The sequence below is a fragment of the Lithobates pipiens genome, unplaced genomic scaffold (genome assembly GCF_037356315.1).
Source record: "Lithobates pipiens isolate NorthernLeopardFrog02 unplaced genomic scaffold, aLitPip1_a1.2 Scaffold_19, whole genome shotgun sequence".
Lineage (NCBI taxonomy): Eukaryota > Metazoa > Chordata > Amphibia > Anura > Ranidae > Lithobates > Lithobates pipiens.
In genome coordinates, this window is record NW_027507764.1 from 434,597,366 (window position 1) to 434,623,269 (window position 25,904).

The window sequence follows — 25,904 nt, forward strand, 5'->3', positions numbered from 1 at the left end:
AGCGCATGCACATTTTAGAATATAGAATATCACATATTAATTTTATCATATTCTTTTCAAGTGAAGCTCCAGTTTTGTTGAGAAAATAAATCCTTTTTAGGTAAATGATATACAATGTAAGGATTTTAGCAACCTTTTACAGATTTATACCTTTCTCTCTTCTTGGAAATTGCTTTCTCTTTTTTTGTCGTTTTTGCAAACAGGACCCAATCACATCAGCAAGCTGTGCTAAACTCACACTTGCCGCTGTGCACTGGGAGAGAGCTGATATGTTGCAACCCATGGTGCTAAAAAAAGAGCTGCTTGCAGGATTTTTTTTTTTCAGTGCATGCAACGCAATGGCAACACAATGGTGTGAACTGACAGCATAAGAAACAAGGCATTTTGCCTTGTTACACCCCTTTCACACCAGGGCGTTTTGCAGGCGCTATAGCGTTAGAAATAGCGCCTGCAATCCGCCCTAAAGAAGCTGCACCATTGTGTGTAGTGTGAAAGCCCCGAGGGCTTTCACACTACAGCGGTGCGCTGGCAGGAAAAAGAAAAAAGTCCTGCCAGCAGCTTCTTTGGAGCGGTGAAGGAGCGGTGTGTTTACCGCTCCTCCACCGCTGCTCCCCATTGAAATCAATCGGGCAGTGCTGTATTACTGCCGGCAAAACGCCGCTATTGCGGCGTATTGCCGGTGGTTGTAACCCTTTCGCGGCCGCTAGCGGGGGTAAAAGCGACCCGCTAGCGGCCGAAATGCGCCAAAAATCCGCTGCAAATCCGGCGGTAAAACGCTGCTAAAAATAGCAGCGTTTTACCGCCGACGCAATGGGCGGTGTGGTGTGAAAGGGGTCTTAAAGCATTAGAACTGCCAGCATATTCCCAACACATTTGGTGCAAAATAGGCCTATGATTCTGAATGAAAGGGCCTTCATTATAGTCACCTGGTGCAGTCACTGGGGTTCATTTACTAAAACTGGAGAGTGCAAAATCTGGTGCAGCTGTACATAGAAACCAATCGGCTTCCAGGTTTTTCTGTCAAAGCTTAATTGAACAAGCTGACGTTAGAAGCTTATTGGCTACCAGGCAAAGCTGAACCATACTTTGAAATCTCCAGTTTTAGTAAATCAATCCCACAGTTTTTCTAATGAAAGGTGCAATGCCCCCATCCATTGAGAAGTGGATGAGCCTTACACACTATTTTACCCCCCCCCCCCCCCCAAAAAAAATGATTTTGCAGTGAATTCCTAAAATGTCAATTGTATTTTAGTGTGACCAGACAATCACAACAATGAGCTTTCTCAGTTATGGTGTACTTCCAGGAAGAAACTGGCATTTGCAGTTTTTTTAGAAAACTACAGCGGGTATAAACTGAGATGTAAAGGTATTTCTGAAAAAAAGAGCAGACGTTAAAAATGCTTGTTGAATCTCCAAGGAGACCGGGTACACATAGCACTTGTCTCTGTTAAAATCTGTGTGGTGGTTGCTGAGCAGTAAATAGTGGTGAGGGGTGGGGATGAGATACCTGACCACACCAGTGCAAGAAAACAAACACTTAAAGTGGTATTAAACTCAAAACCAAAAAATGTACACATCTCCTGGCTGAAGGAGTGCCCCCACTCTGGATGGAGGAGCCCAGATGGCACCGTTGGATAATAGTATTGTCAGTTTGTAAGGCGGAAGGTGTTATGCTGTCCATACACTATACGAAAAAATCGACCGAAATTCGGTCATTTAGACAGTTTGTTGATTTTTCGGCCAGTTAATGGCCACAAAATCAATAACTGTTGGGACGTTTTTGAGCCGAAAAAATGAAGGACAAGTTTGTGTTCCTGTCTGAACTGTTTGCACTAGGTATATGTGAAAAACAAAATGCATTCATTTATATCCACTGAACGATTTATCAGTCATTACATGATGGCACTATCGTTTGCGCTCACGGCCGAATGTTCGTTTTTTGAAAATGGGTTTGGCTGATTTTTCATATAGCGTATGGCCAGCATTAGAAAGGCAATAGAAAGCGCACATTTCTTTCCTGCAACCACAGGAGTCTATTGGTGTTGGCTGCTGGGAGTTTTGTTGTTTCTGCCGGGGGCCTGTAGTTGCTGGGGGGAGGGGGGGTCTATTGCTGCTGGCTGTGGGGGATCTGTTTTATTGCTTTTCTTGTTATTACCAAGTCCCTACAAAGCACTTAGCACGACATAATGATACTTGTCTCTGTATTCTAAAGGGGTCCTACTGGGAGGTGGTAGAACCAAGGGTAGTGCTTGGAGTTGGGTAAGGGATGGAGACGCACCTATTCTCTGAGGAAAAAAAGCTCTGGTCTCAGATGATAAGATACTTCTGAATAAGTAGTGTCAAATATATGTATATAATGTTATAGTAACTGAATAGTAATCATCTATACTGATAACTTGCTAAATAACATATTACACATTACAGGCTGTGGCAGGTATACACTATAAATCATATCCTTGCTGTGAGTTAGTAACATATAGCTAATAATGAACCAAGAAAATGACAGTAATATCCAATCAAAGTCATGAATCTATTTTACTGCTATGATGTGAATGCAATTTTCTGTGAAATACTATTGGTCTAAGGACATGAATCACAGTCATTGTTTACATAATGTGCAAACTCTACTGTGACTGGACATTGATTAATAAGAACCAAACAAAAAAATGCAGATTCGTTTGTAAATGTGCGGAAATGCCTGCAGCAGCAAAGTAAAACGTGAAAAAAAACAGGTTTATTTCTGTATACTGTAGTAGACATTCATAAAAAAATAATATAACACATTCCGTAATTTAAGGTTATATATATAGTATATATAGATATACCTAGTTTAGTAAACCTGCTTTTCACATTTTACTTTTCTGCTGCAGGCATTTCCGCACATTTACAAACTATTCTGCATTTTTTTGTTTGATTCTTATTAATCAATGTCCAGTCACAGTGGAGTCAACACAATATGAATACTATAAGGCTCCATTCACATCTAGGTGCCCTGGATCACGGGCAGAATCGCCATGATTCTGCCCTCAATCCAGAATAACGGCAAATCGCGGGACGTCCATGTGAGCCCCAATCAGGGTGCTATTAGAAGTGACGGGGATCGCATGGGCATCCCACAATTTGACGTGATTCAGGATCACAGGCAGAATCGCAGGGGATTCTGCCCACGATCTGGAGAAGCCTATATTTTAAAGATGAGCTAAAGTAAACAAATTAAAAATTTGTGATCAAGCAGGCTCTTTATTGCAAAAGAGACATTCTATGTCTGTTCTCAAGTAAAACAAACGCACCTGCCTGTTTGCAATCTTCTCTAGAATGTACCCCAAGTTGCACAGCTCAGTGCACCAAAAGTATTGGGACACTTGCCTTTACGAACACATGAACCTTAATGGCATCCCAGTCTTAATCCGTAGAGTTTAATACTGAGTTGGCCTACCCTTTACAGCTATAACAGCTTCATCTCTTCTGGGAAGGCTGTCCACAAGGTTTAGGAGTGTGTCTATGGGAATGTTTGACCGTTCATCCAGAAGCGCATTTGTGAGATCCAGCCATAATGTGGATGAGAAGGCCTGGCTCACAGTCTCTGCTCTAATTCATCCCAAAGATGTTCTATCGGGTTGAGATCAGGACTCTGTGCAGGCCAGTCAAGTTCCTTCACCCCAAGCTCACTCATCCATACATTTATGGACCTTGCTTTATGCACTAGTCCAAATTATTTGGTGGAGGGGGGATTATGATGTGGGATTGTTTTTCAGGGGTTGGGCTTTGGTCCCTTAGTTCCAGTGAAGGGAACTCTTAAGGCATCCGCATACTAAGACATTTTAGACAATTTTATGCTCCCAATTTTGTGGGAACACTTTGAGGATGGCCCCTTCCAGTTTCAACATGACTGCTCACCAGTGCACAAATCAGGTGCGCACTCTTAGCACAGAAAAGTTTACATAAAGCTGCACCACGTCAGCAGGAAGTGGTTAACCACACCTCTAACTGTAATCACACCCACAAAACTACCCTATTTTTAACAATCCCTTACATTTTTGGTCACAGACTTTTGAAACAAGCAATCCAAGGTATAAGGACAAAATGCCTCGGGCATCATGAGTGGAGAAAAAAATGTGGCATGTATAGCATGCAATGGTGAAATGTGAGTATGTAGCACAGGTGGGAGGAGCTTAATGGAATATGGTTAAATACAACTTGAACTTATTCTGCTATGGGTCAACAGGATTTAACACACAGAGTGCAGGAATCAAGACTGTGTAAAGCACAGTGTACAGAGACCAGGAGTAAGAAATATACATTGCAGGGGTCAGGTGCAAGTAATGCATGAAGTGCAGTGGTCAGAGTATATATATATATATATATATATATATATATATATATATATACATATTGCACAGAGTGCAGGGGTCAGAAGTGTCTAATACATGGAGTACAGAGGTCAGGAGTAAGTAACACACAGAGCACAGGGGTCAGGAAAGTGAAATGGACAGAGCACAGAGGTCAGGAGTAAGTAACAAACAGAATGTAGAGTTCAGGAGTAAGTAACAGTATTATATAATACCACAGAGAGCAGATGTCAGGAGTAGGAAACAATAAAAAAGAATACGGCAAAAGAAGACTGTCTGGAGTCATAGAAATGACATCTCTTACAACTAGGGATGAGCCGAACACCCCCTGGTTCGGTTCGCAGTGAACAGGTAACAAATTATTTTGAACACATGAACACCATTAAAGCCTATGGGACACGAATACGAAAAATCGAAAGTGCTCAATCTAAAGGCTTATATGCAAGTTATTGTCTTAAAAAGTGTTTGGGAACCTGGGTCCTGCCCCAGGGGACATGTATCAATGCAAAAAAAGTTTTAAAAACGGACGTGTTTTTTTTTTTTCGGGAGCAGTGATTTTAATAATGCTTAAAGTGAAACAATAAAAGTGAAATATTCCTTTAAATTTCGTACCTAGGGGGTGTCTATAGTATGCCTGTAAGGTGATGCATGTTTCCCGTGTTTCCACCCGGTTACATAACCGTGTGACCCCGCCCCCTCTGACGCTACTGGAAAGCCACAGGGATGTCCCTGTGCATCAGAGGTGGACGGGGGTCACCCGACGATGTCATCGTGTGGCCCTACCCTCAGTTCTAAAAGAGCTGTCACCTGAGAGGCTGGTCATTACGGCGGGTGCCTTCGATGGAGGCGGTGTGCGGCTTTTTTTTTTCTTTTTCGGTCCGTCGGAGCGAGAGAAGAAGACTTTGTCGGAGGTTTTTTTTTTTTTGGAAGGGCCTCATTCCCACAATGGTTGTGGGAATGAGGCCCTTCTCCCCATCAACATGGGGACAAGGTGCTTTGGAGGGGTTACCCTTACCTTCCACACATGTAATAAAAAAGAACAATTTAGTGTAATGCAGGGTTAAAGTAAGGTTAGAATTCTGAAAGCTATCCTAACCTGCACTGGTTATGCAGCCCCTTAATGTGGCTGGATAGGGAAGATCCAGATACTAAAGAGGACATAAAAACTGAAAAAAGGGCAAAACTTTGGGCATTAAATGTAAACACTCCAATAAGATAAAGATAAAAATGCACTCACATGCATACAGGAGCAGAGCAGCCTGTCACAAGCCAATGCAGAGTTGGCAGCCCCCATTGGCCTGTAGAGAGGCTGTGTGGGATGGAACGATCCTTACAAAAAAGCAGTCATGTCCCCAGTCACAAGTCAGTAAAATGTAAGCATCATACTGCACAGATACCTTGGCCACTCCACCATGGCATTGCTGGATTTCTTAGCCAAAAGCCAGAAAGAGAAAACTGTCCCACCGCAAGAGTATTGCAGTGCATGCAAATATTAGAAAGAGAAAGTAAACAGGCAATGCATTGTAATAATGAAATCACATCGTCCCTACACAACTCATACCACACATTTTAGCATGCAGGCTGGCATTAACGCAATATGAGCACAGAAGGCAGAGTTGTTACTTGGAGTATCTATTCAGAATTCTACAGGCTGGTATTAGCAACAACTTCCCCTTTGTGGTCATTTTCATTGCACCGGAGGTAATCACCTGATGAGACATATTTACTAAGGCAGTACAAACTGCTGCAGTGTTCGCTTACCAACAACCAATCAGATGTCACTTTTCGTCTGTTTCGAGCAATCAGAAAAGTTGGTTACAACCTTTTCACTAGAAATGACAAAACTTTTTGTTGTGCACCATGCTCTTTGTATTTTGCAAGTAAAGACCGATGACATATTGTTTGTTTATGTCAATATAGGGACACTGAAATGTTAAGTCTTTAGACAGATAGTCACAACAACCTCCATTTCTGCCTTGCAACAGCTGTGCTTGCTAATGTACATTGTGGACACTCTTGATGCCAGTGCCCATCTCAGGAGGACAATAGGCTTTTGGCATAAAAAATTCAACCTGCAATCTTTTCCCTCTGCCAGAAAGCTGATATCATAGGTAACCTATGATCTAATCTGACTCCTACTTGAATCTGTCAATATTGTGGATATCTGATGGTAAAGTCTGGCACTTCCTTAATGCTGAAAATAAAAATTCCCCTGCACTGAAAGGGTTAAATGCTCATTTATTCCCAAGGTACCAGTTGCAAGGACTTTTATTAACCTAATCCCTAATTGCACTGGCATAGGAGAGAAAGCACAAAAGCACCACTCTAAGTGCAGTATTAACCACTTCAGCCCCGGAGGATTTTACCCCCTTCCTTACCAGTGCACTTTTTGCTATTCGTCACTGTGTCGTTTTAACTGACAATTGCGCAGTCATGCGATGTTGCACCCAAACAAAATTGACGTCCTTTTTTTCCCACAAATAGAGCTTTATTTTGGTGGTATTTGATCACCTCTGAGGTTTTTATTTTTTGTGCTATAAACAAAAGAAGAGTGACAATTTTGAAAAAAACACAATATTTTTTACTTTTTGCTATAATAAATATCCCATTTAAAAAAATAAATAAAAAATTTTTTCCTCAGTTTAGGCCGATACGTATTCTTCTACATATTTTTGGTAAAAAAAAATCACAATAAGCATATATTGATTGGTTTGTGCAAAAGTTATAGCATCTACAAAATAGGGGATAGATTTATGGCTTTTTTTTTTACTAGTAATCTGCAATTTTTTTGTGACTGCGACATTATGGCGAACACATCGGACACTTTTGACACATTTCTGGGACCATTCACATATATTGTACTCACAAAAGTATGTGACATGTAGGCATATCAGCAAAGTAAGCCTTCCAGGGGGGAGTCCATCAGGGGGTCTAACAGAGGTGTGGGAACCATGGAGCGGGTTGTGCCATTGGATACTGGCATTTCCTGGTCCTCAGAAGCACGGGGTGCCAGTGGATATTTCACTTCCGGTCGGACGCGTTGTCAGTAGCAGGCGACACGTTTGCGGAACATGCGTTCCTTCTTCAGGCCTGGTATCCACCGGAGCAACCCGCTCCACGGTTCCCACGTCTTTGCCTCTGATGGACCCCCTGATGGACCCCTGATGGACTCCCTGATGGACTCCCCCCGGATGGCTTACTTTGCTGATATGCCTACCTGTCACATACTTTTGTGAGTTCAATATATCCTGTGCTCGAATAAATTGTGTTTAATACTGCACTTAGAGTGGCGCTTTTGTGCTTTCTCTCCTATTCCACAGAGTTCTGCTTCTAAATCTCCACTGAACTACCTCCAAGTGCTTTTCTACAGACTTTATGGACTGCAATCAGTCATAATTTATAAAAAACGTTTTTAACCCCTTTTTATATTAAGGTGTGTAATTAGACAGGTCGATCTCCACCTAGGTTGATGTAAAGCGCTAACCTTTTTTCCCATTTGTTCTCCTTGCCCTGGCAGTCAGCACTCTCCTCTCCTCTCCTTCCTGATATCCCAGGATGATCTCTTGGTCTCCCTTGGTGTCCTCACATACCATGCAGGACTATTGGCCCTTCGTAGTACTTGATGATGAGAGAGTGACTGTAAAGATCGGAGCACCTTAGAGAAGAGGCTGCAGGGAGCGTGTCTTATTCTATGGAGGGAGCCTGCAGGAATGAGGGATTGTGTAAGTAAAAGTCCTTTTTACTGGTACCTTATGAGCATTTAACCCTTGCAGTGCAGGGGGGGGGGGGGCACTGCAATAGAGGATTTTTATTTGCCCTGGAGTTTAGCTTTTTTTAATGAGAAAGTATTGAGGTTGCCATTGGTGACTTCTAATTCTGAAAATGGCAATTGCCTGGCTATCATGTTGATCATGTGCCTTCATTACTTTCTGAGTCACTTGGATAAAGTATGCAGGTTACAAGGAGCTCAGCAATGACAGCCTGCATATTTCTCTCATTACATGTGCATTTTAAGATTAAATGCACAGGACTGAAATGTGCTGGCATACACCTGGCATTTGTGTAAACTGATATAGCACTGCAACCATCACAGACAGCACCGGTGACTGGCATAATGTTGTAGTTCCCAATAGTTTTGCTTTGCTGAGCACTCTATTATGAAATCATCCATTTTGACATTTTAGTGTAATTCTGAATGTTCCTTTTGGCTATTTGAGTGTAGAAGACCTAAACGTGGCTATATAGTCATTAATAGGACAAGTAACATGGAACCAGCCATGTATAGGAATAATTCTCATCCTAGAATTGTCATACCTCCTCATAAACTTCTGTCACATTTTCATTTCTATGGGTTGTACCCACCTAGTGTAGGATGCTAGCTAAATTTCCTTTTTGGGTCCTTCTGTAATCAAGGCAGCGATGATTGTTCATCCTGGTCTGCTCAGGGTTTCACAGGCTGGGAGTTTGATTGCTTCCCCTGCCTCGGGAAAAAGCTTCCAGAGCTTAGGGAGGGAGATGCAAACAACAAGCCTGAATAGTTATCATGCTCCAACTAATCCCTGGAAAGGATTATCAAGAAGGACACCTAGAAAGGTAATAAATAGTCGGAAGCACTGAAGGGATAAGTTCTCTCTCCCCAGGAGGGTTGCAAAGTCGGAAAGGGCTGCTGCCCTCAGGTAGCCTATGGTCTGTGCAACTGTGCCAGAAGCCTCAGCGGTGTCAGGGCTGTGGGCCTGAATAGAAATTCCTAGAAGCTGGTGGCAGGACCTCACTACAAGGGATTTGGTCTGGAGAAGGACTGGCTCACTCACTGGACCATGTCCGGAGGAATCTAGAAGGTGACAGCTGTCTTGGGGCCTTGTGAGTGAAGACCCTGAATTGATCCCTGTGGCTGTGCAGTGTTCTGGAAATTGCATTGGCTACCAGTAGTTGTGCAGAGGTGCTGAGTGAGCACGCAGGCATGCCCGCATGGAAAGTGACTTCCTATGGGGGCACTGGACAGAGAAGAGGAGCCGAGAGTGCCGGCGTGGGACCCGAGAATAGAATGTTCAGGGTCACTATATGCAATGAAATTATTGAGATGTTTGTTATTTAAAAAAAAAAAAATCCATTATAATCACTTTAAGTAGAATTCAAGCCTCAACCTTTAAAACAAGCCTCAAGCCTTCAAGCCTCAACCTTTAAAACAAGCCTCAAGCCTTCAAGCCTCAACCTTTAGAACAAGCCTTTAAAATGTACCCTCCTAGCTATGCTGACTAACCTGTGTAGAAAAGATGTATATTTAATAATTACCTATTTTCAGCCCACTCTGGTCCAGTCACATAATAGCTTGTGTCAGCCAGCAGCAGCAGCAGGGGAGAGGAAAGAGCTCTCCATAATGGGTGAGAATGCCTGAGCGGTGATGTCACCAATAGGATCCCATGACCCATCTGTTGTCAGTACTTCCTCCCCTCCCCTGCATAGATCTTAGGAGGGGAACCGGGGAAAATTTTAAAGACTAGTTATGTTTAGGCTGGAATATTACTTTTTTTAAATTCTTTATTTTCCCTTTCAAGAAACATACAAAAAAAGAAACAATAGTCACCACCAAATACAATTTAGACTGCGGGAAAAGTCTTAGGCCGCGTACACACGCGGGGACTGTTCGCCCAACTTTGTCCGCTGAACAGTGTTTCGGCAAACAGTCCGCTCGTGTGTGGGCTTTCAGCGGACAGTTTCAGCGAACAGTCCGCTGAACAAGGTTTTTCGGAAATTCCGAAAAACTGTCTGCTGAAACAAAGTTTCAGCGAACAGTCCCCTCGTGTGTAGGCTTGTTCGTCAAACTAAGTTCCGCGCATGCTCAGAAAGGATTTACACGCCGAAAGTTATAATGCAGTGTATAGGACGTCGTATTTTTCGTCCCGTCGTACGTGCCGTTCATGTCATCGCGCACGGTTTCAGCAAACTGTTCGTTCGTCGTGTGTGGCCATGTCCGTCCATGCTAATTTTGAGCGGACTGTTTGCCGAAACTGTTTGACGGACAAAGTTGGGCGAACAGTCCCCGCGTGTGTACGCGGCCTTACTTTAAAGTATAACTAGGTCCAAAACTTTTTAGTGTTTGGCAAAATGAGACAATGCTAGAATTCCTGTCAGGTTTTACTGCTACCTGGGGTTCTGAGAGATTTTCTCTCACTTCCTGTCCTGAAGATAACCTTTTCACCAGACAGGAAGTGAAGGAATCTCTCCAACAGCCTCTGAGCCTCTGAAAGCAGGAAAACCTGACAGTAGTTCAAGTCTTTCCCCCATTGTTTCCCGAAAAATAAGACCTAGCGTGATTGTCGGTGATGGCTGCAATATAAGCCCTACCCCCCAAATAAGGGGAAACAGGGTAGCTATTGACTGATACACAGATTCAATCTATCCAATTGCTCTAGAGAACAGAATCGCACAGAACCATGTGGTGCCAAAGATGTTGCAGAAAAGGGTTGGGGACCTTTTCCTTGCACTTCCCACAGATACAGCAGCCCCCCGTTCAAATGAATGTGCTGCTGTACCTGCACAAATTTGAACACACAGATGTGAACCTAGACTTACGGAGACAAATTGTTAGACATGCATAAACAGTGTTAAACAGTAAAGAAAATTGATGAAGCAATGATTTTTTATACTGTATATTGTATAAAATGTTTAATTTAGGGACAAGGGGCAGTTCACTCAAAATATATCTTTTAGCTAGGAATGGCTGATTGCGGCCCCATGCAAACAAGACTTTAGACCACCTTTCCTAGATGCCTTTCCTCCTGGCAGTAGAGTTTTGGCAGAAAAATGCTTGATACTTGCAAAGTAAAGCATTTAGGCACATCAAGTGTTTTTTCTGCCAAAACGCAGCTACTCCTGGATGTGCTATTTTTATTTTCTGCCTCTAAACGCCTGTGTTTGCAGAGGTTAACATGCAGAGTTATTTAGAGGATGGAAAAATATCACCAGAAGCCCTTAAGAGCAGTGTTAAAAACATCCATCCCATTATGAATGAGGCCTTACACCCATTTGTTTATTTCTCTAAGGCCCCGTTCACACTGGGGCGGTGCAGGTGCCGGTGGTAAAACAACCCTATTTTACTGGTTTTACCCCCCTGCTAGGGGTTAAAACACCGCAAAGCGATGCGGTATAGCCGCGCTGCCCCATTCATTTCAATGGGCAGTAGCAGTGAAGGAGTGGTATACACACCACTCCTTCACCGCTCCAAAGATGCTGCTAGCAGAGCTTCTTTTACCGTCCTGTCAGCGCACCGTTCCTTGGCTCTTTCAGGGAGCTTTGCAGGTGCTATTTTTAGTGCTGTAGAGCCTGCAAAGAGCCCCAGTGTGAATGGGGCTTAGTCACTGGAGTTTCACTCTTGCAATCCCCATAATATATTAATGTAAAATAGGTGGCAAGGCCTCACTGTCAAAATCCCTAAAAAATATAGGAAGCTGATAATGTCCACCAACTACAGAATATGACTTCATTCTCTGGCTCAATGAACCTTTATAAATTACTGTAGCAATATATTTTAATGAGGTCACATTAGACCGAATCGTAGAAAGTCAACTACAGCTGTTAATCACTTGTGAATTGACAATGCCACAGTTATAGCAAACCTGAAATACAAATCTACTGCTGTCAGCATATAGATGACACCCCTGGGTGCCTGTATGTCAGGTCTGATTTTGATATAAATACACTGGTTCACATGCGTTGAGTTCCTGCCCCCCCCCCCCCCCCCCAGCACATCATAAACCTAATTTCTGATCCATTACGTGATGGGTAGCCATACTGGTCAATAGTGAGGGTAAGAAATTAGGGGAAGCCTGGCTTTCAAAATGTTGGCTCAGAATTATGTGTACTTTAGGATCTTAGTCTGTTAGTCTTAGTAATATGATGGCAGCACTAGGTTAGGTGAGTGCTTTACACTTCAGGTTTGCACTAAAGACTATGCTGTTGTGGCTAGTATTGGAAACATATTAAGAAAGGCCTCACCTGCTGGCCAGGCTCTGCCTGCAGTGCTGTCTGAAAGGCATCAAGTGATAGTTCATAGCATCCAGCAGTAACTTTTGGCATACAGGGTCAGTCCTCATAAAGTCCACTGATTGCACCCTTTCCACCAGCTCTGGAGCTGGTATGAGTGCAAAGCGAAGCCTTTTCATCAGATCTGGTGCATACTGCATGCGGGTTTCCCTGTCATGCTCCAACCATAGTACAGACATCTGAAAGAGGGCAAGCTCAGACTCCACTGGGGGTGGCAAAGAGTCCAGCATGGAACGCATCTCTTCAAAATTGAGCAGCAACACATCCTCCACCAGATACTTATTGGCCAGCTTCTTGGTTTCCTCCAGGCCATGCAAGGCAGCAATTTTGCACACCTGCTTGTAGTTCTGCACTGAGATTTGATCATTAAGAAACTGTACACAAAGCTTTGTGACCTGAGGGATGTGCAAGATTTTACTGACAGATAATACCTCCTCCACTGTATCTAAAGACAAGGTTACATTTGCTGTATATAGATACTCCAGCACCAAACGCAGCCCAATTGAAGAACAGCCTTGCAATACCAGGTTATTTATGGCCCTGGGGCTGACCAGCAGCTTATCATCAGGGGAGGAGGAGGGTGTCCCAGGCTCCTCTGACTGCTGTTGCTGATCCTTTGGGACAGAAGACAGACCATCCTGGACAGGGTGGCTGGAAAAGAGGGATCTGAAGTACTGGGAGCAGGATGCAAGCACTGCTTTATGGCAGTGGAACTGCTGTCCTTGTGCAGTCAATGTCACGTCGCAAAAGAGCTGCTTTCGCCACAAGAGGTTCAAACCATGCAGCAGATTGTCACTATGGCTCGGGTCAAATGTAGAAGTCCTGTCCCCCGATCTGGACATGGCCGGCCTCACGTTCTACCTGTTGATGAAACCTAAAGCAAAAAAAAAAGACATTACAACATTTAGTAAGAGATATAGAGAATATATCAGTAGTCATATTTATAACAGGAATAATTGGATTCTGCCACATATAAGTTGTGATAGACTGAATTGTTTTATCACTATGAACATGAAAAGTGTCATGACTGTCTAAATAACAAAACAAAATATTTTACATGAAACAAGAACCCATAGAGCAATACCACGGACCAAATGATCTTTATTTGTTTGTATTAAGCATCCTATTCTAAGTGTCTTGCTTCTTCTCTCCCGTGATATCACAGCTAACAGAAAAGGACAACCCAGAGGATTTCAGGACATCCAAGAATAGTACTGCCATCAGGTAGATTGTGTGGATTGTGTTTTTATGGACACTTAGATTTGTTACTTTTTATATGTACAGTGTTTTTACAGTACTTAAATATAATGTTCACTGTGTGTGTGTATATACATATATATATATATATATATATATATATATATATATATATATATATATATATATATATATATATATATATATATATATATATATATATATATATATGTATGTCCTTAAAATACTTTAGCTTTTCCTTATCACTCCAAAGATCCTATTTTTGAGAGTATGACTAGTTTTCTTTATATAGACTTTTATATCAAACCTAAACCTGACAGCACATTGTTTAAAAGGGAACTCCACTTTTTAAACCTTTCTGGCAAAGTTAACAATACAAGTCAGGGCAGCACAATTATCGACTTTACCATTATTCTTGTACAGGTCTTGGAAGAATCAACAGCACTCAGGAGGAAATATTATTTTTGAAGACATAGTAAACTATAGATACAGTGGAACATGGTATCAATAGGAACAGTATATAAATAAATGTGCAACCATCAGAATGTTAACTCTCCTAAGTAAGCGTGTCGGATGCTCCAAAATTCCATAAATACATAAAAGAAGCAGTTAGAAAATGTATACCTTTTACATCGCTGACGATTTCACTGTCCTGAATAACATTTCAAGTTTCTCAGAAACATGTACCAAATACAAGCTGCAAAAACACAGTGCACCCAGTTACGCCTGACCGAATAGGAAAAACAACAAGAACATACTTGTATTTAAACTGATTAAACATAATCCAAATGCAGATGTGTACTGGCGTTGGGGCAGTTCTTATACATGTTTGAAATATTTACAGGACTTGTAATAATGTATTGTACAGCATACTGACAAAGCTGATTTGTTATTCTTCTCAATGAGGAGAAAAACATCAGGATGTGATCAACTGACAATCCTGTGACAGTTTCCCAACAGCTTGTTTTACTAACTGACATTGAAGACACTGAAGAACTTACTGACCTGGACATTCCAACAGCTTTTCAAGCTGCCCACAACTTTGAAATGTGTCAGCTAGCTACTTCTATGTATAGGTGTGATCACAAAGGTGGTCCCTCCTATTCATTCCTAGTAAGGATGCAGAACTGTCTGACACTATAAAATTGTCACTGGAACTCCTGTCTGATGGAACTCAACTCTGTATATTCCCCTGGAACTCATCTGTCAGTTGTTGCCCCTAACCAGGAAAAGGTTGCCTGGGGCTATTGACTTAGCAGCAGCACATTTTACTAGTAACACAATCACTATAATTAATTACTTGCTTATGCTGAAAATATATAATTTTCTGCGTGCTCTCATGAATAAATACCAGTCCTGTATTCCATTCCTTTAACATCTCAGCCAGTGATCACACAGCACACACTTGCTAGTAACATACATAATACCAAAACTGCATGCGTCCTAGTCAATTCCAAGTTTCCTTAGCATCCTAATTCTGGTATTCCTAGAATAAACAGATTAGGGATACCTCTTTCCTACTATCACCCTTCTTTATCCAAGTCTTGGTCATCTAATCAATTCTGGGCTTACTAAGCATCCTAAATTCTGGTATTTCTAGTGTAAACAGATTAGGGATACCTCTTTCCTACTATCACTCTTCTTTATCTACGTCTGGGTCATCCAATCAATTCCCGGCTTATTAAGCATCCTAATTCTGGTATTCCTTGACTAAACAGATTAGGGGTAACTATTTCCTACTTTCATCCTTCCTTCCTTATCCACATTCTGGTCATCCAATACATTCCCGGCTTACTAAGCATCCTAATTCTGGTATTCCTTGACTAAACAGATTAGGGATAACTCTTTCCTACTTTCACCCTTCCTTATCCACATTCTGGTCATCCAATCAATTTCCACTTTACTTAGCATCCTACTTATAGTATTCCTTAACTAAACAGATAAGGGATACCTCTTTCCTACTTTTACCCTTCTAAATCCACATTCCTGGTCATTCAATCAATTTCCACTTTACTTAGCATCCCAGTTCTCATATTCCTTAACTAAACTGAGTAGAGACACCTCTTTCTTACATTCACCCTACTAGATCCATGTTACAAATAGACACAACATACACTATGCCTAGGCATTAGCTTCTCTACTTCCTTGGACCAATTTCAAAGCAATCAAAGCAATCAGAGGCATCTCTGCCAGAAGAACAAAAAATACTTTTCAGTTTCTACTGAAATGCCGAAAAGTTGAGTTAGAATCTCTGCGAAAAAAAAGAAGGGAGCCGATTATAAGCTGGCTGTAAGGGAAGAGGCAGCCACCAGGCTCAGCTGCTCATCCCCTCTCCTGGATATTAGAGACCCTCTCAGTGTAGATGCCTTACCGGTCCCGCTGCACTGCAGATCTGCCTCGGGTCCCATTGTTGTAACATTTTCCCTTACTCTCTAGTCTGCAATGCCTTTTTTATGCCTTTCATTGGATCAAATACGAGTATAAGATTCTTTATAAGAAGGTTCTCTACTTATTCATTAACTGATCTGGTAGGTTTTTTATCAACTCAACGGTGTAACCTGTGCCGACTCGGCGGCTGAGGGGTTAATAGCACTTGTAGTATCCCATACTACTTTGGCCCCCTCTTCTCCGGCATGTGCCAGTGTATTAGGAATAGGATCTCCCTGGACACGGTTGCTCCCCCCCCTCCTATTCTTTGCCTGTATATTGTTTCTGTTTTTAGAGTTTACTAGCAACAATTGACCCCCCCCCCCCTTCACTCCTTCTATAGAAAGCAGAAGACAGCATGGAAACCCAACACACACACACACACACACACACACACACACATACACAAACCAGGCCACAAACTTACCTGCTTGCCAAACAGATGCCAAAGTCTAGGCTGACTTTCGCTTTTCGATGGAACTCGTCGTTCCTTTTTCGGGGGGATGGCAGCTGGCTCCAGAGGAGGGGGAAGGAAAGGAATGGAGTCCCCCTTGTCGCTTCCCAAACTCCAGGCAGCAGTCAGTCTACTCTGTTTATTTGGCTGTACATCATTTGATCATGGTGAATTAGAAAAAAGGAGCAAGAGGAGTATTGTGAGAGGGCGAGAGGCAGCAGAGAAGGAGAGAGGGAGAATGAGCAGAGCTTTTCTGCAAGAGAAGAAGAAGGGAAAAAAAAAATGTACGTGTGACAAATTATGCTACCAAGAAACAACACATCATTATCCTTGGGCCTGGGGCTCAGTGAGTCGTAACGAGAGTAATAGGAAATCCACGGTTGGGGAGAGAAACGGTCGTGCATGGCCAGTGGAGAGAGACCATGCAAGGGGGATGGATGCTGAGGAGCCTCGCAAAATTATGGCTCAAGGCTATTGTAAAAATTGTCGAGCGTAAATGACTGCGATTTCAAACATCTTTGGAAGAAAGAAAGGGGGGAACCATAGCCCTCCCCCCCTCCCCTTGTCCTCCTCCTCCTCCCTTTCCCCATCCCTCTCTCATCTCTCTCTCTATAAAGAACCGTCAAGTTTTAGTGCGCATTGCTAATTAGTCAATTTCTCTCTGCCTTCACAGGCTGGCGACTTTGCTGCTGAGCCGAAACTGCTAATTTCTGCGACCAGTTTTTTTTTTTTTTTTTTTTTTTTTAGCTGTGATCTGGATGAATGAGTAGCTGTCTCCTGAAGATGACAAAAAATAAACTCTTATCCCATCCCTCCCCGCCCCCTCCTCAGAGCACATATACACACACAAAAAAGCAGAAATTGTGCCCACATCCTTGTCAGGTTAGAGATGGATGAGGTGGAAGCTGCTCATGTTATGTGCAAACTTTCTGTGTCATGAGGGGAGGCTGTATCATGTCCTGGAAGACTCACCACATCAAAACAAGCCATTCAGATTTCAAATATTTAGCCTTACCTTTATTCCAAGTGGATGTAAACTTGCGTTTTTAATGCGTTGCGTTAAAACTCAACGCATAATGGGTTTTACAAGCATTTTGCATGCGTTATCATCCTTGGTCACCTGGAAAAAATTGACACGTTGCTAAAAAAAACGCACTTAAAAAAGCGCTGTGCGTTTTCGATGCCTTTTTTGGTGCGTTTTTCAAAAAGGGCAGTGAAGATGCAGCAAGCAGGACTTTTCAAAAGTGCAGCACGCTGTAAGAAAACACAGCATACAAATGTGAACAATTAGATAGAGGAACAGTTAGGGTCCTTTCACATGGGACGGATCCGTGATGATCCACCCCGTGAACATCCGCTTGCTCAGCGAGGAACGCTCCGTCGATCCCCGCTGAGCAGGAAGATGACAGGTCTGTCTCTGCGCACTGGGCAGGGACGGACCTGTCAGAGCGCCGCTCTCCCCTATGGGAGATTGGATGAGGACGGACCGCAGAGTCCGTTGTCACCCGATCTGATCCTCAGACATATGGAAAAGTAGGTTTTTCCTCCGTCACACTTTTTGGATCGGAGCGGGTCGGATGTCAGCGAACATGTCACCACTGACATCCGGCGCTCCATAGAGGTCTATAGAGTGTCTGTTCAGGTCCGCCTAAAAAACTGACAGGCAGACCTGAATGGATTGTTCGTGTGAAAGAGGCCCAGAGTCCGATGGACTCAATGTCCGTGGGCCACCCACGATCGCCCCCCGCAGTGACAGAACAGGGATCTGTCTGTGTAAATAAGGCAGATCTCCATTCTGACAGGGGAGATCACACAGATCCCGTGTTTCTGCTAAGCAGGAAGATGGATCTGTGTGCTTCCACAGTCACACAGTCCCTCATACAGTTAGAAAACAAGCAGGGAACACATTTAACCCCTTGATCGCCCCTGATGTTAACCCCTTCCCTACCAGTGTCAGTACAATAACAGTGCATATTTTTAGCACTGATTAGTGTAATAATGTCACTGGTTCCCAAAAAAGTGTCAAGAAATCTCAGTTACAGTAGGTGTCCTACCTGCCTGCCGCAATGTCGCAGTCCCACTAAAAATCACTGATAGCTGCCATTAATAATAAAAAAATAAAAATGCCATAAATCTATCCCTTATTTTGTAGACACGATAATTTTTGTGCAAACCAATCAATATTCGCTTATTGGGGTTTTTGTTTTTACAAAAAATATGTAGAAAAATACACATGGGCCTAAACTGATAATTACATTTGTTTTTTTGTTTTTTTTGGAAATGTTTTATAGCAGAAAGTAAAACGTTTTTTTCCTTCAAAATTGTCGCAATTTTTTTTTTGTTTATAATGCAAAAAATAAAAAACTTAGAGGTTATCAAATACCACCAAAAGAAAGCTCTATTTGTGGGAAAAAAAGAACATCAATTTTGTTTGCATGACCGCACAATTGTTAAAGCGGCGCACTGCCGTATCGCAAAAAATGTCCTGGACAGGAAGTGAGTAAATCCTTCTGGTGCTGAAGTGGTTAAGTCATCATTAACGCTTGTGAAATGCCAGTCTAATATGAGTCCATATGAAAACTCATTAACGCGAGTCTAACACCCATACTAACGTTATAGGAGAGTTTGTTAAGCGTTAGAAATGTAGTCAAGTGTGAACAAGTCCTTAGAAGACTCATTTTTATGTGCTTTTGCCATGCTGGGAAGGTGCCTTTTATCGAGGCAAAAGAGCACAAGTGTGAACAGGGCCTAAGAATAAATGTCTCTACGGCTAATTCACACTTATAGCTTTGTAGCATCTAAACGCAGTGCTATAGGAATCAATGGGGCCATACATACAAATTGAGGATTTTACATGTGTATGCATGTAAAAACATGTAAACGCATGCACACCAACACGCTTAAAGTCATTAGAAGAATTGTACGTGTCTAAGCACATCTAAGGAGCTCATTCAGACAGGCGCGGAGACCTGTCCTTCATGCTGCCATTTTTTGCTGTGTGTATCCACCTCAGAGCAGCATGAAGGCCGCCCACAGAAGTGGATGCATGTCAGAATTTGTCATGCAGGCAGGAACGGGTGTATGGATCTGAACAAACACTGATGTGTGACTGTGACTGTGCCAGGGCTGCATCTGCATCCACATTACAGGACTTTACAAATGCATATAATAAGTAATGAACTTTCAATGGTGCTATTTACATGGAATGTAAATGTAGTCAATATATCTGCGCTTGGAAAAAATAAAATTCTGTGCATCCAAGAATTGATTACGATTCCTAAATACAGCTAAACCCAGGTAACTAAACGCGACTAAACCTGCTTTGGAAACATCATGCAGGAAAAAAGTTATCTGGCAGGAATAAAAGGTTTTATGCTTCCCAGATAACTTCTGCATTTTTTTAAAAGTTAAACGCAGGAATGCCAGTGTGAATGAGGCTTTAAGCTGCACAGGCAACTGGTCAGGGTTGTATGCATTGCACAGCTGCAATGCTTTACTTTGACAGGCAGTACTGTCTCCAAATGCAACTCATTTAAGTGAATGGGGCTGTACCACAACCATGAGCCAAATGTTATGACGTGTGCACACAATCGGAAATTCGGCCAGCAAAAGTCAGATGAGAGCTTTTAGTTGGAAAATGCGACTGTGTGTATGCTCCATCGGACTTTTGCTGGCCGAATTCCCGCCAGCAAAAGATTGAGAGCAGGTTCTCAATTTTTTTTGGTCAGAAAACATTTTGATTGGAAATTCCGATCGTCTGTAGCAATTCCGATGCGCAAAATTCCTACACATGCTCAGAAACAATTTGACGTAAGCTCAGAAGCATTGAACTTCATTTTCTCAGCTTGTCCTAGTGTTGTACGTCACCGTGTTTTTGATAGTCGAAAGTTCAGCAAACTTTTGTGTGACTGTGTGTATGCAAGCCAAGCTTGAGCGGAATTCCGTTGGAAAAACCATCCAAGATTTTTGCGATGGAAAATCCGCTCGTGTGTACGCAGCATTAGGGTTGCGGGGCAGTTTTCCCATTCAAAAACCCTGTTCATCTGGTAAAATATTGCCTCTTGAATGCCTGTCAGCAGTGTCTGCACCACTCTCTGAAAAGTGTTCCATATGACGGTGTAAACAAGCCTTTATGGTTGTAGTGCTGGTAAATTTGGTCCTATTTCCCGCCTCTGAGCACACACACAGCCAGACACACAGCATTTTCCACATTCTTCCAATGGCTCAAAAACCAGTCTAGGGGTTTTTGTGTTTTGTAAATTTGTACAAATTGAGGACTGCTTGACTTGCACAAACTTCTAGCTGTATTGCAAAACCTCTGGCTGCACTGTGCTTGCAAAAGAAATGTCCCACTGGATCTCAAGGGTGACTGTGACCAGCATTCCTTCCAGAGTCTCAAAGCACCACACTGTCATACTCTGCAGCACTGGGTTCTTGTACTCACTCAGGAGTACACTAGGACTTGTAAATGGGCACCCCAGCTAAGCCTAGCTAGGACCTTGCTGTCTTCGGCTGGCTTCTTCCAAAGCTTCTGCCCTGCACAGGGGTCCCCACCTGCTGGACTGTACCCAGGAACACTGCTCCTGGCTTCAGACTATTGCTCTCCCTCCACCTTCTGTTCAAACTTCCCCAGGGATTGGCTAAAATTCCATTAATATGCAGGCTACCTATTCTGCTTGCCTCTTACTATGAAGCCTCTAGAAGACAGGGACTAGTAGCAGAACAGTAGCCTGTGAAACACTGAGCAGCCCTACTCAATCAACCCCTGATCCACTGTTTACTCTTAATTTACTTAGCAGCCTACTCTAAACTAGGAGGGTGCTACATGGTGTCCGTACACATTTAATAAATGTTAGATTAATTTTCTGATCAATCTCTCCTGATAGGAATACGTAATCGATAGTCAGCAATACAATTGATCAATATGCCACATACGGGGAAGTGGAATTTGATTGATAGTTTAAAGATGTGATTGTACAGTGAATTATCAATTTTGTTTTTCACCATACAACCTCATAATCCATTCAGAATATGATCATATTTATATCCAGATAATCTCACTATTGCCAGTTGATGCAAAATGATCGAGATTGTCCACCTTTAGCCGTTCAACAATGTTTGATAGGATTTAAACCAAATCTAAATCGATTGGAAGAGAAGTTATAGGTATTTGATCAGTTTCTGATATGACTATTTTGATTAAATTGTACATCAGCTAATAAAATTGAAGCGTGTATGACTACCATTATTTGCTCCCTTTTGGCCTGTCAAATGAAAACGTTAAAATTGTTTTCTTACAGTATATCTTATTGTATGCACCTTTTACAGAACTGTAGGGATCAAAATGCCTAAACAGTAAATAGCGTTTTTTTTTTTATACATTTTGACATCCTCAAGACAATGTATCCAGCCACCAATACCTCCTGGGATGTCACATATCCCAGGAGGCAGTGTGCCAGATTTCACACATGCCCGGATAAGATGCAGGACGGGCAAAGGTGGAGAGGAGGGGCAGTGACACCAAAATCTCCACCTTGTTCAGTCAGAGAACATTTGTATTCATTGAGAAAAATGCAAGGCGTTCTGTGAATGGTAGCAGTACCGAGTGAGACCATGGTGATCACTGTTGTACAGTAACCACTACAGTGACTCTCCACTAACACAGGGATCCCACAGATACATATACTTGTATTGGTTCAAGGCAGTGATGGCTGGTGACATTTTAGGATGGGGGGGCGCCAGACCCCACCCTTCTTTATTGCCCCTACCACTTCTCATAAGCCCCCCCCCCCCCTTATAGCATCCACCCACTCTGTCCCCTGTATTCCACTCGCTTCCACCCATAGTGTCAAGAGTATACAGCTCAGCATCACAGGACAGAGTATACAGCCATAGAATCACAGGACAGAGTATACAGCTCAGCATTACAGGACAGAGTATACAGCCATAGAATCACAGGACAGAGTATATAGCTCAGCCTCACAGATCAGGGTATATAGGTCAGCATTACAGATACGGTTTATAGATCAGTATTACCGATAGTATATAGATCAGCATTACCGATAAGGTATATAGATCATCATCACAGATCAGGGTATATAGGTCTGCATTAAAGATACAGTATATAGGCCAGCATTACAGATACGGTATATAGATCAATGTCCAAAGACATGCAGGTAGGTTAATTGGCTTCTGTCCAAAATTGGCCTTAGTATATGAATGGGGACCTTAGATTGTGGGCTCCTTGAGGGTAGGGACCAATGTGAGTGTGCAATGTACAGGGATAGGGGTAGACACTCACTCAGGTTGAACTGGATGGACTGGTGTCTTTATTCAACCTTACTAACTATGACTATGACTATGATTACCGATAGTATATAAATTAGCATTACAGATACGGTATATAGATGAGCCTCACAGATCAGAGTATATAGATCAGCCTCACAGATCAAGGTATATAGAGCAGCATCACAAGACAGAGTATATAGATCAGCCTCACAGAACAGAGTATATAGATCAGCCTCACAGATCAAGGTATATAGAGCAGCATCACAAGACAGAGTATATAGATCAGCCTCACTGGACAGAGTATATAGAACAGGATATATAGAGCAGCATCACAGGACAGAGTATGTAGATCAGCCTCATGGGACAGAGTATAAGATCAGGGTATATAGAGCAGCATCACAGGAAAGAGTTTATAGATCAGCCTCACAGATCAGGGAATATAGAGCAGCATCCCAGATAGGATTGACAGCACTGCATAGTGCTAAGTCCTTCTGAGCCCTATGCAAATCTCCAAACCTCTGCACTAAGCTATGGTCACAAAAGTCACTAGAGCAGGTAAAAATAATAAGACTACAAGCAGGAGACAGGCAGCAAACATTAGACAGCATGGAGACTTTGGCTACAAAACATTTAACGTCCATTTCCATTTCTTTGCTGACAGCCCCATACATGGGGTTGCCACCTTTTCTTCAAATCAAACCCGAACACATTAGCGGCGCACAGCAATTAATTTTTTTAATAGTATAAACTATTGCTATTAAATGACATTTCTAATCATATGGCATTAATAACAAGAGTCCCCCTTTACATCAGAGTCGACAAAGTTCCCCTTTTACATCTGAATCCACAGGGTTCCCCTTTTACATCTGAACTCGCAGAGTTCCCTTTCACTAAGGGGGGACTCTGCAGACTCTGATGTAAGGGAGAACTCTGGGGACTCTAAGGAATGCTCTGAAAACCCTGATTTAGCGCAAACACTGTGGTCTCTGGTGTAAAGGGGAACTCTGATGTAAGGGGTGCTCTGAGAACCCTGATTTACCTTGATGTATGCACTCAGAGGCAGGAGAGAGAAGGGGGGAGACTTCAGTCACAGGCAGGGATGGATGGTGAGCTCACTCACCCCTTGGAAGTCAGAAACACTCATTCAGATGTATATGAGACTGCTAGACTTCCAATTTCCAGCTCCCACTTTCCTTTTCTGAGGCATAGTGCTGGGGATTGGAGTGGGCAGACACAGAGGGGTAGGGGTAGGAGGAAGAGGGGTAGGAGGAAGAGGTGCAGGGGTGGGAGAATTGTTAGTTTTGTTAGTGCTGGCTTTGGGCAGTGTGAAAAAGAGTGTAACAGACACTCTCAGCTTAGCCAACTGCAGCCAACAACCCTGTTGGAAAGCCATAGTCTAGTCTGAATAATGTGTCTGGGTTTCAGGCAGTCTGAAATCCGGACGCATAATTCCAAACCCGAACTGTCCGGGTGAATCCTGGACAGGTGGCAACCCTAACCATACACCGGGCACACCGCGTGGGGTACGCACACCAACAGCACTACCCTCAGCTGGAGGTGGGGCACGGAGGTGTGGAGGAGTCCGACCCTTCAGCTTCCTCCCCTGTGTATCTCTTCCACCAAAGCCCGGCGCTTTGGCCAATTGGGAAACGGGTCTCACTGACCTGCCTCCTGATTGGCAGGGAGGCACTGTGGTGTAAAAATATAAAAAATGTATTTGCTATGGTCACACATCAGGGTGGGATCAGGGCGCACACTTTGCGCCCCAAGCCCACCCTTTTTTGAAGCATATTAGAGCCTCAGGCTCTAATCAGGTACTTAAAAAAATTACCCCTCCCACGCTGCCATAGGAGTCCATGCGTCCAGGGTCCTGAAAGGGGCCGGGCGCATGGATAGCTAGGTGGTGGCAGGGATTACAGGTGGAGCCTGTGCGCACACAATGCATGGGCCACCCTTGGTTCAAGGTCAACCAGTGTAACATTTACACTTCTAGCACACTAGAGGTTGCTACACTCTCCCCCAATGTCCAGCCTGTCCCCATGGCTGGGAGAATTCGAAAAATAGCTCCTGGGCCCATCCCAAACATTTAAGTGTAAGAGGAAAAAGAGAAACAACTGGCACTGGGGCTATGTTACAAATAAAAAGCAGTAGAAAAATAGACAGGTACTCTTTGAAAAACATATGTACATCACATAATCAATCAGCATATACTGTATACATCCTAGCTACAGTTCCCTGCAGCTAACACATTAGATAAAGACAAACATATGAGCAGCATCACATGGGAGCACCTACCCATTGAGGTAAACCCTCCCAATAACTGAAATTCTTGAATCCATTTGAAGCAGGGTGAACAGCCATTCAAAACAAGGCCTGCACACAGAAAAAGACACAGCACAGAGGACACAGCACAGAGGAACATAACCTATCACTAATCCTAACAAAATATTCAGATTCTGTCAGCATGATGCTACCGACAGAAAAAATAAACAGCAAACACACACTTTTTTTATTCTGTCAACAAGAAATTATGATCCTTTTTAAAGAGTTGGTGTCAGGATCTAGGCCTCCCTCAAGTTCAACAGTGGGAAGTGTTCATCCAGCTGAGGGAGAGGGAGGGGCCCCTCTCTTGGTCAGCAGGCTCTTTTTAAAGATTTGGTGTCAGGATCTAGGCCTCACCCAAGTTCAAAAGTGGGAAGTGTTCATCCAGTTGACATAGGTCAGAGTGGCATCCCAGCCTAATCCAAAAGAAACAAAGCCAAAGACACAGGCTGCTACAGTATCTCCAAGTTGTCGCTTCACCTGTAAGCTGCACACTCCAGCAGTTACGCACAGATAAAAGTCAGGGTTTGGCAATCTTCTCATGCTGCAATCAGCTTTCCTGGCAGCTATAGAATTGTGTCAAGGCTGGACTCAGCCCTTCCCTCCTCTGAGCTGGCTGCTCAGCTGTTGGCTAATTGCCAGCTCCTATCTCTCCCCCGTGACTCACCTGTTGATGATATCCTGCTCATCAGTCCTACCTACTTAAGCCATCCAGCCCAGATGATCTCTGCCTTTACCTTGGTCAACATCACAGAGATAATCTCCTGCATTCCTGTTAAAGACTTGCTTGGCTGACTTTCCTT

General features: G+C 43.0%; 1 protein-coding gene across 1 annotated transcript in view; it reads right to left on the reverse strand.

Moving 5' to 3' along the window:
• Positions 1 to 16,999, reverse strand: part of KLHL14 (kelch like family member 14) — a 122,777-nt gene extending 105,778 nt beyond the window's left edge. The window contains exons 1-2 of the mRNA XM_077492626.1: positions 16,465 to 16,999; positions 12,345 to 13,266 (exon numbers count right to left, since the gene is read on the reverse strand). Coding sequence (XP_077348752.1) covers positions 12,345 to 13,234 — 890 coding nt within the window. The 5' untranslated portion in view covers positions 13,235 to 13,266; positions 16,465 to 16,999. The remainder of the gene's footprint in view (positions 1 to 12,344; positions 13,267 to 16,464) is intronic.
• Between the last annotated feature and the right edge of the window lie 8,905 nt (positions 17,000 to 25,904).